This window comes from Piliocolobus tephrosceles, chromosome 1 (assembly GCF_002776525.5).
Source record: "Piliocolobus tephrosceles isolate RC106 chromosome 1, ASM277652v3, whole genome shotgun sequence".
In the NCBI taxonomy this organism is placed as follows: Eukaryota; Metazoa; Chordata; class Mammalia; order Primates; family Cercopithecidae; genus Piliocolobus; species Piliocolobus tephrosceles.
The window spans coordinates 196,881,616-196,895,234 of record NC_045434.1 but is presented as its reverse complement, the minus strand read 5'-3'; the positions used below and the strand labels follow the sequence as shown (position 1 = coordinate 196,895,234).

Sequence of the window (13,619 nt, the reverse complement as noted above, 5' to 3'; positions counted from 1 at the left end):
CCTTGGATTTTAAAAGAGGATCAAATGAGGTTTGTGAAAGTACTTTGTGAATTCAGAAAACCCCTTGGAAATGTAAAAATGCTGGCACCCCACCCATCCTTCCGTCCCTAACCACAATCTACATAGATGGAATATATGTATATTATATGTAATTTTTACATATTGTATATATATAAAAAACAAATTTTTTTGAGACGGAGTCTCACTGTCACCCAGGCTGGAGTGCAGTGGCACGATCTCAGCTCACTGCAGCCCCGCCTCCTGGGTTCAAGCGATTCTTCCGCCTCAGCTTCCCTAGTAACTGGAAGTACAGGCACACGCCACCACACCCAGCTAATTTTTCTATTTTTAGTAGAGATGGGGTTTCACCATATTGGCCAGGCTGGTCTCGAATTCCTGACCTCGTGATCCGCCCGCCTTGGCCTCCCAAAGTTCTGGGATTACAGGCCTGAGCTACCATGCCTGGTCAAAAATTTTTTAATTTTTTTTTGGCGGGGGGAGGATCAGAAGCTCAGCCACCTCTTGCCCAGTCTGCAGCAGGTCAGCCAGGAGCCTCACCCATCTCTGCAGCCAGAGCCTGTCTTCACTGTGGACAGAGCCATCTCGCTTTGTCACCCAGGCACGATCTCGGCTCACTGCAACCTCAACTTCCTGGGGTCACGTGATCCTCCCACCTCAGCCTTCCAAATAGCTGGGACTATAGGTGTGCGCCACCATGCCTGGCTAATTTTTGTGTTTTTAGTAGAGATGGATTTTCGCCATATTGGCCAGACTGGTCTCAAACTCCTGCCCTCAGCTGATCCACCTGCCTCAGCCTCCCAAAGTGCTGGGATTACAGGTGTGAGCCACTGCACCTGGCCTATATCAAAATATTTATATACACATATTTTACGTGTGTGTGTATTTCGTAAGGTCCCCCACGATATTTTAGCAGTGAAGTGAAATTTCTAATTAATTTGGGTTATCTTCCCAATTTTCCTTCATTGTATATATATTGCTGTGTACTATGGAAAAAGCAGTATTATAAAAGTTAACATACTCCTTTGGTGCGCATGCGAGGGGGCTCAATATGCATGGTGGAGTGTGCATGCCTCTGCCCCCTCCAGTAAAAACAAAAAAAAAACCCTCCTTAATTGAAGAACCAACAAAAGTCTTTGTCAGATTATAAAGTGGGATTATATATATTTTAAACACATTATTTTAACTACTTCTAAAACTTTAGTAATAAAACTGCCCCCTACTCCCTTACCAAACAAATTTTGTATATATAGATATGGTATATAAGGCCCCAACCCCATCCCCCAGCAAAGATAAAACAAGAACTGCTCCCTCCACCCTATGTCCACTCCCAGGAGCCCCAGCTTCCTCTGAAAACCTCCTCCAGTAATGTGAGCAGGGGCCCCTCCCTGAACAGGAGACAAAAAACAAAGAGGCGGCTACTGTCACAGTCACTTTATTGCATCCAGGCCATAATCCAGACCACCCCAGCCCCAGCCCCAGTTTTCCTTCCGCACCTCTGGGTCTCTGCACAAGTTTCCCTCTGCCTGGAATGCCCTTCCTATTCTCCATCTGCAAACTCCTATTCACACTCCCCAACCCAAGACCCTGAGGGTCCCAGGCAGCACAGGTTAATCCCTCCTCAGCACTTCTCTTGACAGTTCATTCTGATATCAAAGCCTTTGTCAGCCAGGCACGATGGCTCATGCCTGTAATCCCAGCACTTTGGGAGGCCAAGGCGGGCGGATCACCTGTTGTCAGGAGTTCGAGACCAGCCTGACCAACATGGAGAAACCCCATCTCTACTAAAAATACAGAAAATTAGCCAGGCATGGTGGCACATGCCTGTAATTCCAGCTACTCGGGAGGCTGAGGCAGGAAAATCACTTGAACCCGGGAGGCAGAGGTTGCAGTGAGCCGATATTGAGCCACTGCACTCCAGACTAGCGAAACTCCTTCTCAAAAAAAAAAAAGTCTTTGTCATCTTGCATTGATCCACAGGGCCCAGCGGTGACCTGCCTCTGAGCAGAGGCCCAGGCCATTTATCCATTCAACACTGAATGGATAAATGAATCCTTAACAAGGGAACCAGGAAAGACGCTGGAAACAGGCTGTGTGGGACACAGAAGCCAGAGCTAGAAGATTTGGGGCTCACTGTCTGGGATGGTGACTGAAGGGGTATAAAGCACTAGATGGGACCCATTTCTATCTGGCACAATCTACTACCTTTGGGGTCTCTCTGCAGCACCAACACTTGTGGCTGGGCTTCAAGGGACAGTAAGATCCTGCATATATTTTGGGCCTGCCCCTTCCGCATCCAGCAATGAAATCTGAGTAGAAGTGGGTTGCCAAGGTCTACCCTGGCTCAGCTCAAATCTGACTCTAGCCTAAGTTTCACCTCCTGCCTAGACAATCTAGAAGCCCCAGTCCTCATCAAGCTGATCCCCAGCCTCACCCCAGTGAGTGGCAGTGGAGGGGCAAGCTGGAGTGGCTCACACCTTTAACTCTTTCCCTCTCCATGGACAAGGAGCTGGGGCAGGCCCCGAAGTGGACCCCAGCAACTCCCAGCCAATCCCTAAATCCAAGAATTGGCCAGTGACGCCCTTCAGTTGAGTCGTGCACAGAGTCACTGTGGGCCAGACACACACAACTTTACCAGGACTTGTTCCCACCTGGAGCCAAGCCTAGACCCCTGCCCCCCCACAATACCTCCCTCCCTACTAGATGCCACCCCCCTTCACTTGGTCTTCTGATCAAGTTTGCGCTGTACCAGCTGGCTCAGGAGGAACGCGGTGAGGACGCTGCTGCCCACCGTGAGCAGGAAGAGACCAGAAAAGTTGTGAGGCCAGTGCGTGTGCAGAGGCTCATAGATGGGCCGTCGGGCCTCATAGTCCAGTGCCACAGCCTCCAGCTGAGCCAGCGTACACAGCACCAAGAAGATGTGGAAAAGTTGGTGGCCCTGCCCAAAGACATGGCAGCTGCCAGGGAACCAGCGCTCAGGCATGAAGGTAGAGAAGAAGGCAGCAGCCAGCAGAAAGAAGACCACCTGGCACTTGTGGTAGAGAAGAGCTGGATCATCCATGGCGGGGTCGGAGGACACGAAGATACGATGCACCACAGGACTGATGTCCAGTGCGTAGGCCAGGGCGGAGGGCACTTCCTGGCATGTGCGGCCCAGCAGGCCTGGTTTCTGGATGTACTTGTTGTAGCAGGAGCCAGTGCAGGAAAGCCAGGCGAGAAAGGCAGCCATGGGCAGAAAAATGGCCTGCACCTGGGCATGCCAGGAGGGTTCGATAGCATAGTAGAAGTGTGCCAAGGCACTGCCAAACTGGTACACGGCCACCCCCACGTAGTCCAGGAAGAAGAAGCTGTAATGCCAGAACTCGGACTTCGCCTGCAGGAGATGAGCCAAGGCACTGAAGGAGAGATAGGTGAAAGAGGCAAGGACAATGATGAAGAGGGGCAGGGCGTGTGGGTCTCCCCAGAAGTCCACAGTCTCCACAAAGAGGGCCAGCCGCAGCAGCAGCACCAGGGCCGCCAGCAGGTGGGTCCAGACATTCACGGCCTCGTTGTGCTGCTGGAACAGTGTGCGGAAGTAGAAGCACCAGGTCTGATGCAGCGGCCGGTAGCCCGCATAGATATAAGGCTTCCAGAAGAGTGGTGGCACCTCAGCTCGGTCCACGGTGAAGACAGGCTCTGGCTGCAGAGATAGCTGAGGCTCCTGGATGACCTGCCGCAGACTGGGCAGGAGGTGGCTGAGCTTCTGGGCCATGGCCATGGCTGTGGGCCTTGGCAGGGAGCTGGGAGAGAGACCAGAGCCAAGTCAGGGGCCTGGTGTCCTCACCCCCATGAGCAGCAGCTGGGGGGCTCTGATGCCCAAATCCTACTCCCTCCTCCCCAGTGGTCTTATCCTTACACTGGGTTTAAGAATAGAAGACTCGGCCGGGCGCGGTCGCTCAAGCCTGTAATCCCAGCACTTTGGGAGGCCGAGACGGGCGGATCACGAGGTCAGGAGATCGAGACCATCCTGGCTAACACTGTGAAACCCCGTCTCTACTAAAAAATACAAAAAACTAGCCGGGCGAGGTGGCGGGCGCCTGTAGTCCCAGCTACTCCGGAGGCTGAGGCAGGAGAATGGCGAAAATCCGGGAGGCGGAGCTTGCAGTGAGCTGAGATCCCGCCACTGCACTCCAGCCCGGGCGACAGAGCAAGACTCCGTCTCAAAAAAAAAGAAAAAAGAAAAAAAAGAATAGAAGACTCGTCCTATGGAATTCCTCATATCTGACCTCATGAGAGCAAGGATCCCTGATATATCCCAGGTATCTAGAACAGTGCCTGACACATAGTAGGTGCTCAATAAATGTCTGAGGAATGTATTAATTAATAAGGCTCCCTGCCTCGTTAATTTCCTTTCCGTTCCAGGCTCTACACAGCAGCACCAGCTGTTTTCTCTCCTAAAGAATAGATCTGGCCACGTGAAACACATGACAGGGGTCAGGCTCTCTCAGCCCCTGTGTTCACGCCACCATTAGTGTTCATCTGGTGGCAGTAATGACCTTGCTAACAGACCCACTGCCTCTACCTATCTGGCTCTTCGAGAGTGGCCAGGGTCCCCTACTGACCCTCCACTACCCTGCATGACCTGGTCCCTGCTACCTTCTCCAGTCTTGTTGTGTAACCACGGTGCACTTCAAATCCAGTCACAGCGCCACCAACCCCTGGACTGCGCTTTCACATGTCTGTAGCTTTACACAAGTCGCTCCCTCTGCCTGAAACATTTTCCTCATCTCGCCTACTAGGCAAACCCCTATTCATTCCTCAAAAACCTATTTCTTGGCTAGGCATGAGGCCTCACTCCTGTAATCCAAGCGCTTCGAGAGGCCAAATCAGGAGGATTTCTGAGGCCAGGAGTTCAAGACCAGCCTGGGCAATATAGTGAGATCCTATCCCTACAAAAAAGTTAGCCAGGTGTGGTGGCATGTGCCTGTAGTCCCAGCTACTGGGGAGGCTGGGGCAGGAAGATCCCTTGAGCCCAGGAATTCGATGTACAGTGAGCTATGATCACACTACTACACTCAAGCTTGATCAAGCTTGCTCTCAAGCGAGATCCTGTCTCTTAAAAAAACACATTTCTTCTAGGTTGCTTTCCCTGGCCTCCTGAACCTCCTTCGATGACCCCTCCACTTGAGTGCTTATCATCAGACCATCCTTTGACCATTATCACACTTCTCATGATTGTTCATGTGAGCTCATCAAGGGGAGGCAGTTTGTCTCATTATTTTGTGAATCCCTGGTGCTTAGCAAGTAGTTGGCACTCAGTGTTGCTGAATGAAAGAACAACATGGCCGGGCGCGGTGGCTCACATCTGTAATCCCAGCACTTCGGGAGGCTGAAGCAGGAGGATCATCTGAGGTTGGGAGATCGAGACCAGCCTAACCAACATGGAGAAATCCTGTCTTTACTAAAAATACAAAACTAGCTGGGTGTGGTGGCACATGCCTGTAAGCCCAGCTACTTGGGAGGCTGAGGCAGGAGAATTACTTGAAGCCGGGAGGCGGAGGTTGCAGTGAGCTGAGATTGCACCATGGCACTCCAGCCTGGGCAACAAGAGGGAAACTCCATCTCAAAAAAAAAAAAAGAACAACATGACACCATTCTGATAATACCTCATATCCTTCCAGGCCCAACTCAAAAGACCACTTTTTTCATGAAAGTACCCAGTTAACAACTGATGAACCACACCCCCACTCTCAAAATCCCTTCTCCAGACCCTCCCCCAACTGCCCATGGTTGCTAGTTCCAAATAAATCCATATAACCTCTTACCCTGGCATTCAAGGCCCACATGACCTGCTCCTACTACCCTTATTCCCCACCTAACCCCAATGTCACACCCTGTGCCACCTTCCTTTCCCTGCACTGAAATCCTTTAAGGCCAGTTCAAGCTGCCACCTCTGGGGCCTACTTACTGCTCCCCCAACCCCACTTTCCTCTCACCTATAATGGGTTACACAGTTTAACCTTGATTCATTCATTTAGCAAACACTTACTGAGCCCTTCTTTGCCTCAGACCCTGTGCCGGATGGGACAAGGAACAGAATGGAAGATTTGATCCCTGCCCTTATGAATGTCATGATCTGGCAAAAGATATAGAAACAAAAACAAATCACAGCAAATGCTCACACAGCACCTGCTAGAAGCTTCCCTGCAACGCTGAGAGGCAGACAGTATCATTATTCCCATTTTCCAGGTAAGGAAACTGAGGTACAGAGAAGTTAAGTGCCTTGCCCACCCACCTAGCCAGGAAGTAGCAGATGGCACAGGCATGCTCTGAACTCAAGTCTGTTTTTTTGTTTGTTTGTTTTTGTTTGTTTGAGACAGTCTTGCTCTGTCACCCAGGCTGGAGTGCAATAGCTCAATCTCGGCTCACTGCAGCCTCTACCTCCTGGGTTCAAGCAATTCTCCTGCCTCAGCCTCCCGACTAGGATTATAGGTGCCCGCCACCATGCCCAGCTAATTTTTGTGTTTTTAGTAGAGATGGGGTTTCACCACATTAGCCAGGCTGGTCTCAAACTCCTGACCTCAGGTGATCCGCCCGCCTTGGCCTCCCAAAGTGCTGGGATTACAGGTGTGAGCCACAGCACCCGGCCTTGTTTTATTTTTAGATTGCGTCTTGCTCTGTCCCCCAGGTTGGAGCACAGTGGTATAATCACAGCTCACTGCAGCCTCGACCTCATGGACTCAAGCAATCCTTCTATCAGCCTCCCAAGTGGCTGGGGCCACAGGCACATGTTCCCATGCCCAGCTGATTTTTTAAATTTATTTTTACTTTATTGTGGAGTCAGGGTCTCACTTTGTTGCCCAGGCTGGTCTCGAACTCCTGGCCTCAAGCGATCCTCCCACTCGGCCTCCCAAAATGCTGGGATTACAAGTGTGAGCCACTGTGCTCTTAACCACTACCCTAAACTGCCCTTTGCAACACAAGGTGGCAAGGGCTATTCATCATTTCCTAATTATATACTGTTTTACCTGGCTTCAATAACAAACTTCAGACTTACCATCATTCACTGTGTCACTCATTAACTCAAACATTTATTGAAAAATCTGCCAGGCAATCCCTCCCTGCCCGCCAAATAAATTCCCTCCAAGCTTACTTATTGGACTCAGTGTTCAGGTTCATCAGATATTTATTGTGACTACCTTTGCACCAGTCACCACACAAGGAAAAGAGATTCAGGCAGGATAAAGCATTCATGTTCTCTGCCCCCAGAGGCACTGTGATCACCTCCAAAACCAATCAAATAAGTCACACGCAGTCCAAGTAAATGCAGGGTGCTTGCTATATGCAAGGGCAGCATCAAGACGACCCCAACCCCCCAAGCCCACATCTCCGGAGCCTGATTTGCATTCCTAAGCTTCTCCTGCATTAGGATTCTGGCATCAGCCCTGCTCCCCAGCCTTTCCTAGTCCAGTGGGGAAGCAGGAGTTGTTACACTGCTGCACAAGGGCTGCTACTTAGGACAACAGGCATGTGCAGGACTCTTCTATTCCCCAGCAAGCCTGGCACAGGGCAGATTTGGGAAGCAGACATTACTGCTGCACTAATTAATGGGGCCACTTCCATCCAGAGCACAAGACCCCCATTGGCCAGCCTTACTGGTTGGGGAGCCAGTACTGGATTTCTCCATCTCCCCAAGAGATGGCTTCAACCTCAACAATCTGGCCCCTACTCTTGTCCACAACTTTGTCTTCCCAACTGAGAACCTTGGAGGGCCAGAAAATACCTATGAAAGCATCTTGTGCAGCTCTCTTGTTTTACAATTAGGAAAGCAGAACCCAGAACTGGAAGGCCTTCCCCAGAGTCCTCCCACCCAGCAAGGTTTCTATTCCACTATTGCATCAAAGACCAGTGAATGATGGCGATGGTTGTGCCTTGTGGACACCTAGCTCCTGGGTGCTTGTGATCTGATAAGTCCAGTCCTGTGCTCCATATCCCACTCTTGGAACTTCCCCAGATATAACAGCACATTAAAGACTCTTAGAAGGGCTGGACACGATGGCTCATGCCTGTAATCCCAGCACTTTGGGAGGCCAAGGCAGGCAGATCATTCGCAATCAGGAGATCGAAACCAGCTTGGGCAACATGGTAAAACCCCGTCTCTATGAAAAAATACAAAAATTAGTCAGGTGTGGTGGTGTGCACCTGTAGTCCCAGATACTTGGGAAGCTGAGGCAGGAAGATCCCTTGAGCCTCAGAGGCGGAGGTTGCTGGGAGCCAAGATTGTGCCACTGCACTCCAGCAACTCTTGTCTCAAAAAAAAAAAAAAAAAAAAAAAAAGCTCCAAGAAGTCCTGCAGTGAAGAAGAAGTCAGCTTAGCTTTGTTGAATCAACATTTGCCAAGCTTATGTGACCATGGATTCCTTCCCTAGTAATAATTATAAAGCCAGCTGAGGCTGGGCGTGGTGGTTTATGTCTGTAACCCCAGTACTTTGGGAGGCCAAGGCAGGCGGATCACGAGGTCAAGAGATTGAGACCATTCTGGCCAACATGGTGAAACCCCGTCTCTACTAAAAATACAAAAATTTGCTGGGCGTGGTGGCGGCCGCCTGTAGTCCCAGCTACTTGGGAAGCTGAGGCAGGAGAATGGCTTGAACCTGGGAGGCAGAGGTTGCAGTGAGCCAAGATTGCACCACTGTACTCAAGCCTGGGCAACAAAGTGAGACTCCACCTCAAGAAAAAAAAAAAGCCAGTTGCAATGTAGAAAGTGTTTACTATATGCGCACTCTTTACAGTCCTGTTGCAATTAACTCTCATAACTTGCCTGTGAGGTAGGTACTATTCTGCCCATTTTGTTGTTGTGAATAATGAAATTCAGAGAAGTTAAAAGCTCCCAGCTGGGCACAGTGGCTCACACCTATAATCCCAGAACAATGGGAGGCTGAGGTGGGCGGATCACCTGGGGTCAGGAGTTTGAGACCAGCCTGGCCAACATGGTGAAACCCCATGTGTACCAAAAATACAAAAATTAGCCGGGCATGGTGGTGCATGCTTGTAATTCCAGCTACTCAGGAGGCTGAGGCAGGAGAATCACTTGAGCCTGGGGAGCTGAGATTGCAGTGAGCCGAGATCATGCCACTGCACTCCAGCCTGGGCGACAGAGTGAGGATCTCTCAAAAAAAAAAAAAAAAAAAAAGCCAAAAAAAAGCTCCTTACCCAAGGTAGGAGGATGGGGGAGGGAGGAGGGAGAGCCATGACTGGTTTGTAGATGCTTGCAGACACGGCTGTTGCCCTGCTCCAGGCACCCTTCCTTGTCTGCATCCTACAGAATAATTTTGCAAAATCCTGGCCTAAAGCAGGCAACCAGGCCCTTTCTTATAAATTAATTTCTTAGGCTTCTAGCAATTCAGTCTCTCTAAGTTGCTAGCTACCCGCTTGCTCCAGATATTCTCCACGGAGGCCCTGCTCACAGCCACCTCCTTAGCTTAGTGACAGCGCTCCCTTACACCTCTCTCCACCAGACATAATGGGCCCTATGGACAAAACCTGGAAGCAACATGGTAGGATGACAGAGGCCCCGCCACCCCGTTTTCTTTAGACCTCAGCGAGAGGCCTCACTCTATCTAAATAGTTCTGTTTTCAGAATTAGTTTCCACCTCCTGACTCCATGGAAAGGGACTCTGATCTAGGGGAAAGGAAAAAGCAGGGGCAGGGGTCAAGCCTGAGCCAGCAGGATGAGGATGGGTATCCAGAGGGCACCATCAGGGCATCCTCTGAGTGGTCAGCCTCTGAGTCATGTGCCCACCAGGCTGCTAGGCCCTGTCTATTCAGGCAGCTCAGCCCAACTCACCTCCATAGGCCCCTCCAAGTCTGGCAAATTGCGCTGGGTACCTGGGGGTTTCTCTCAAGCCTGGGAGCTGGTGACTTCCACTGTGGGACTGGGCAAATTCACCAGATGCTGAGCACTTCCACAGATGAGGTGCACTAGGGGCGGGGCTTCCAGGGACTGGGGGTATCTTGTGTGATGTCACCAGAGGGTGGGGCTAAAGACAACCTCCCACACCTCTCCTCCTCCGCTTCACCACTCCCATAGTGGGGAAATCTATGCTACACTGTGTGCCTTCCTAGCCAGGCCTCTGCTGCAGCAAGCAGCTCACCATTCACCTCTGCATGAGACTTATGGGGAAACCGAGGGCCAGCTGAAAAGTTTGACTTACCTGAGATCACACAGCAAGGCAGAGGCAAAGCCAGGTGACTAGGGCCTGGTTGATTGTATCAGGCAAACTTCGGTGGCTCCTGTCCACTACTCAGTGGGAACTAGAATGGAAGGAGGTTAGGAATAAAGGAAAAAGAAGACACTATAAAAGCGCACAGAGATGGACTTCAGATTCAGACAAATCAGGTTTGACTCCTGATTCCATAACATGCTAGTTGTGTGACCTTAGACAAGTGACTCACCTTCTCTGATTCTTAGCTCTCTCATGGGAATGACAACATTATCTACCTCAGGTTGCTGCAAATATTAAATTTAACAGAACAAAGTTTTGGCTTCATTTAGGGACTCAACAAATTATTGCAATTATTATTAATAATAGTAGTAGTCTTTGAAATATCCCCAGCCTGAGATTTGCTTGGAGTTTTCTAAAAAACTGTCTTCTTTTAGCCCTCAACAGCTAGTTCCATTGGATTTGGGGACCTCAGGAATTTCACTGTGTTCTTAAACATTTACCTGTCTATACCCTGGGGGTATAGACTAGGGAAATTTGGCTAGAGTTTGGACTTCCAAGGACACTGACCTTACTTAATCATTAAACTGCTCTTAGCAAAGACCATTCAGAGTAACTGTTCTGAATTCACAGAGCCCTGAAAATTGGTGCTTACCCACAGGCCCAAGAGACTTAACTAAGAAGTGACAGCCCCAGGGGAAGGGGCCTCAACTCCAGCAGCTCAGCCCTGGAGAGCAGGAAGGCACAAGAAGGTGAACCGAATTAGCAGGTGATCCAAATGGCATGCGGTCTGGCCTGGACATGTCTTACAGAAGGTTTGGGAGGCTGCTGGGTTGGCTAAACCTCAGAAGTGCGATCTCCAGGGCTCCAGTGGGAATGCCTCTGTCAGCCTGAGCCACTCCTTCCTTCCTCCCTTCCCCTCCCCTCCACTTCCTCACCCCTCCCAATTCATATTCCTCAACTCAGGGTCAGCCCTGCTCACCTCCCTCCTTAACCAAGGCTTGCCAGCCCCAGCCTGCTCTCCAAGGATACACACTGTCAAAGGTTCCCATAACACCCCTGGGGCAAAACAGACCAGGCTGCAGGGATGTGCTGGAAAATGGGCTTATGGAGAGGGAGAGCCCTGGGTTACACCCACCTCACAGATTTCACTCAGTGCTTACTATATGCCAGCCTCAATGCTACCAGGCATTCTATGTGTTGGGGCACACAGAAAATGAAGCAGACAGGCTCCCTGCCCCGACGGGCTCACCCACACAAATGCCCATGGGGCCTAGGAAGATCCAGCCTGGAGGGAAGCCAGCCAGGTGGTGAGCCTGGAGAACTGGAGAAGGCTGCTGCCCCAGGGGTGGACATCCTCCACTAATCTCCAGCAGGCTGTTTCAAGAGAAGCCAGAAGCCTCATTTTTATGTGAGGATGAAATTTCGGGTCTGGAATTCACCTGCTGTGTGATTCTGCAGGAGTCCCTCAACCTCTCTGAGCTTGTTTCCTCTTTGGAATCAGAGAATTAAAATAGCTGCCTCTTGGGCTCCTGTGGAAGCAAAACAAAGCCATGGCTGCCAGATGTTGGCTCTGGCACAGTGCTGGCCCTGCTGTTTCTGTGGGATTCTCATCTTGACTCAGCCACTCAATCCCTGTGTGACCTTGGACAAGTCCCTTCCCCTTGTGGCCCTGTTTTTCCAAATGTCAAAGGAAAGAGTAAATTCACCAGTGACTTCCAAGGGCCCTTAGGCCCTGGGACAGTCCAAGAATATTTACTTTAGGCCTCCTCTGTGCCAGGCACTGGAGCTTCCTCAGTGACAGAGCCACTTAAACCACTGCCCTCATAGAACTAACAGCCCAGGGAATTCATACCAATGGTAACACCGCAGGATTTTTTTTTTTTTTTTTTTTGAGACAGAGCTCTGTCGCCCAGGCTGGAGCGTAGTGGTGTGAACACAGCTCACTGCAGCCTCGACCTCCCAAGCTCTGGTGAACCTTCTTCAGCCTCTTGAGTAGTTGGGATCACAGGTGCATGCTACCATGCCTATTTTTTTAAAATTATGTGCAGAGACAAGGTCTTGCTACATTGCCCAAGCTGGTCTTGAACTCTTGGTCTCAAGTCATCCTCCCACCTCAGTCTCCCAAAGTGTTGGGATTGTAGGCGTGAGCAACAGTGCCCAGCCAACACCTCAATATATTAATACCCTGCCCTCCTGGAGCTTATAGCTCAGCTAAATAACACCTATTATAAGCATTATTTGGTTACAATTCCACTTCCTCTTTAGCCTCCTTGGCATGCAAAATATTCATTGTTGCCTCTCTGGGCCCTGATTGTTCCAGCACATTCTCTTAAAGATAACTTTTTCTCAGCATGGAAGGCAAAGTCTAACCCCATTAGATACAAATAATAAGGCCAGACCAATGTTAACACTGGGGCTGTCAGAGGAAAATCCTCTTGAAGGGTCTTTAGTGAGGATGACCCAATATGGCACCTGAAATATCATTAATGAGATTAGGTGCTACCATTCATAATATATAGTGACTGGCTGTTTACCAAGAACTTTCACACACATTTTACCTCTCCCTCACAACTCTCTGGATCCACAGCCAACCTGGAGGCCCAGCCCTGGAGGCGGGAGGGCACAGCACATCTATCTGACTCCAAAACCAGTGCTCTTGCCCTTTGTCCAGCATGCCTATTTTTTGAACCTTGAACTCGTGGCTTAAGCCATACTGTCACCTCAGCCTCCCAAAGCACTGGCATTACAAGTGTGAGCTCCCACAGCTGGCCTGAAAAAACAATTCTGAATTGTAGCTGGCCTGAAAAAAATTAAGAATTGTAGCCGGGGGCGGTGGCTCAAGCCTGTAATCCCAGCACTTTGGGAGGCCGAGACGGGCAACTCCCAGGCACCCACTGGTGACCACAGATTATACAGAAAGTTTTCATCCCTGGCTGGCCTCCCAGTCTCTTAGCAACTGGGTCACCTCCCTCAATGCAAGCTAACTCCCCAACTTGGTCCAAAGTGTTTAAAGAAAAAGTCCCTACATGTCTTCCAAAACTGAACAGAAACTGGTTTTTTTTGTAACTTTAGCACTTGGGGCCTCCATGTATTTGTACCGGAAAATGTGATCAGAATGAAATAAGTAATTCTGGCCGGGTGCGGTGGCTCAAGCCTGTAATCCCAGCACTTTGGGAGGCCGAGACGGGCGGATCACAAGGTCAGGAGATTGAGACCATCCTGGCTAACACGGTGAAACCCCGTCTCTACTAAAAACTACAAAAAAAACTAGCTGGGCGAGGTGGCAGGCGCCTGTAGTCCCAGCTACTCGGGAGGCTGAGGCAGGAGAATGGCGTGAACCTGGGAGGCGGAGCTTGCAGTGAGCTTGCACTGCACTCCAGCCTGGGCGACAGAGCG

General features: G+C 50.3%; 1 protein-coding gene across 2 annotated transcripts in view; it reads right to left on the bottom strand.

Moving 5' to 3' along the window:
* Window positions 1–1,157: 1,157 nt before the first annotated feature.
* Window positions 1,158–13,619, bottom strand: part of PAQR7 (progestin and adipoQ receptor family member 7) — a 15,110-nt gene continuing 2,648 nt past the window's right edge. Inside the window, exons 1-3 of one of the 2 annotated variants that reach the window (XM_023219874.2) lie at window positions 11,663–12,030; window positions 10,212–10,311; window positions 1,158–3,797 (exon numbers count right to left, since the gene is read on the bottom strand). In XM_023219874.2, the coding sequence (XP_023075642.1) occupies window positions 2,735–3,775 (1,041 nt within the window). In that variant the 5' untranslated portion in view covers window positions 3,776–3,797; window positions 10,212–10,311; window positions 11,663–12,030 and the 3' untranslated portion in view covers window positions 1,158–2,734. Of the gene's footprint in view, window positions 3,798–10,211; window positions 10,312–11,662; window positions 12,031–13,619 lie in introns of those variants that run through there. The other variant, XM_023219873.2, reaches the window with a different exon arrangement.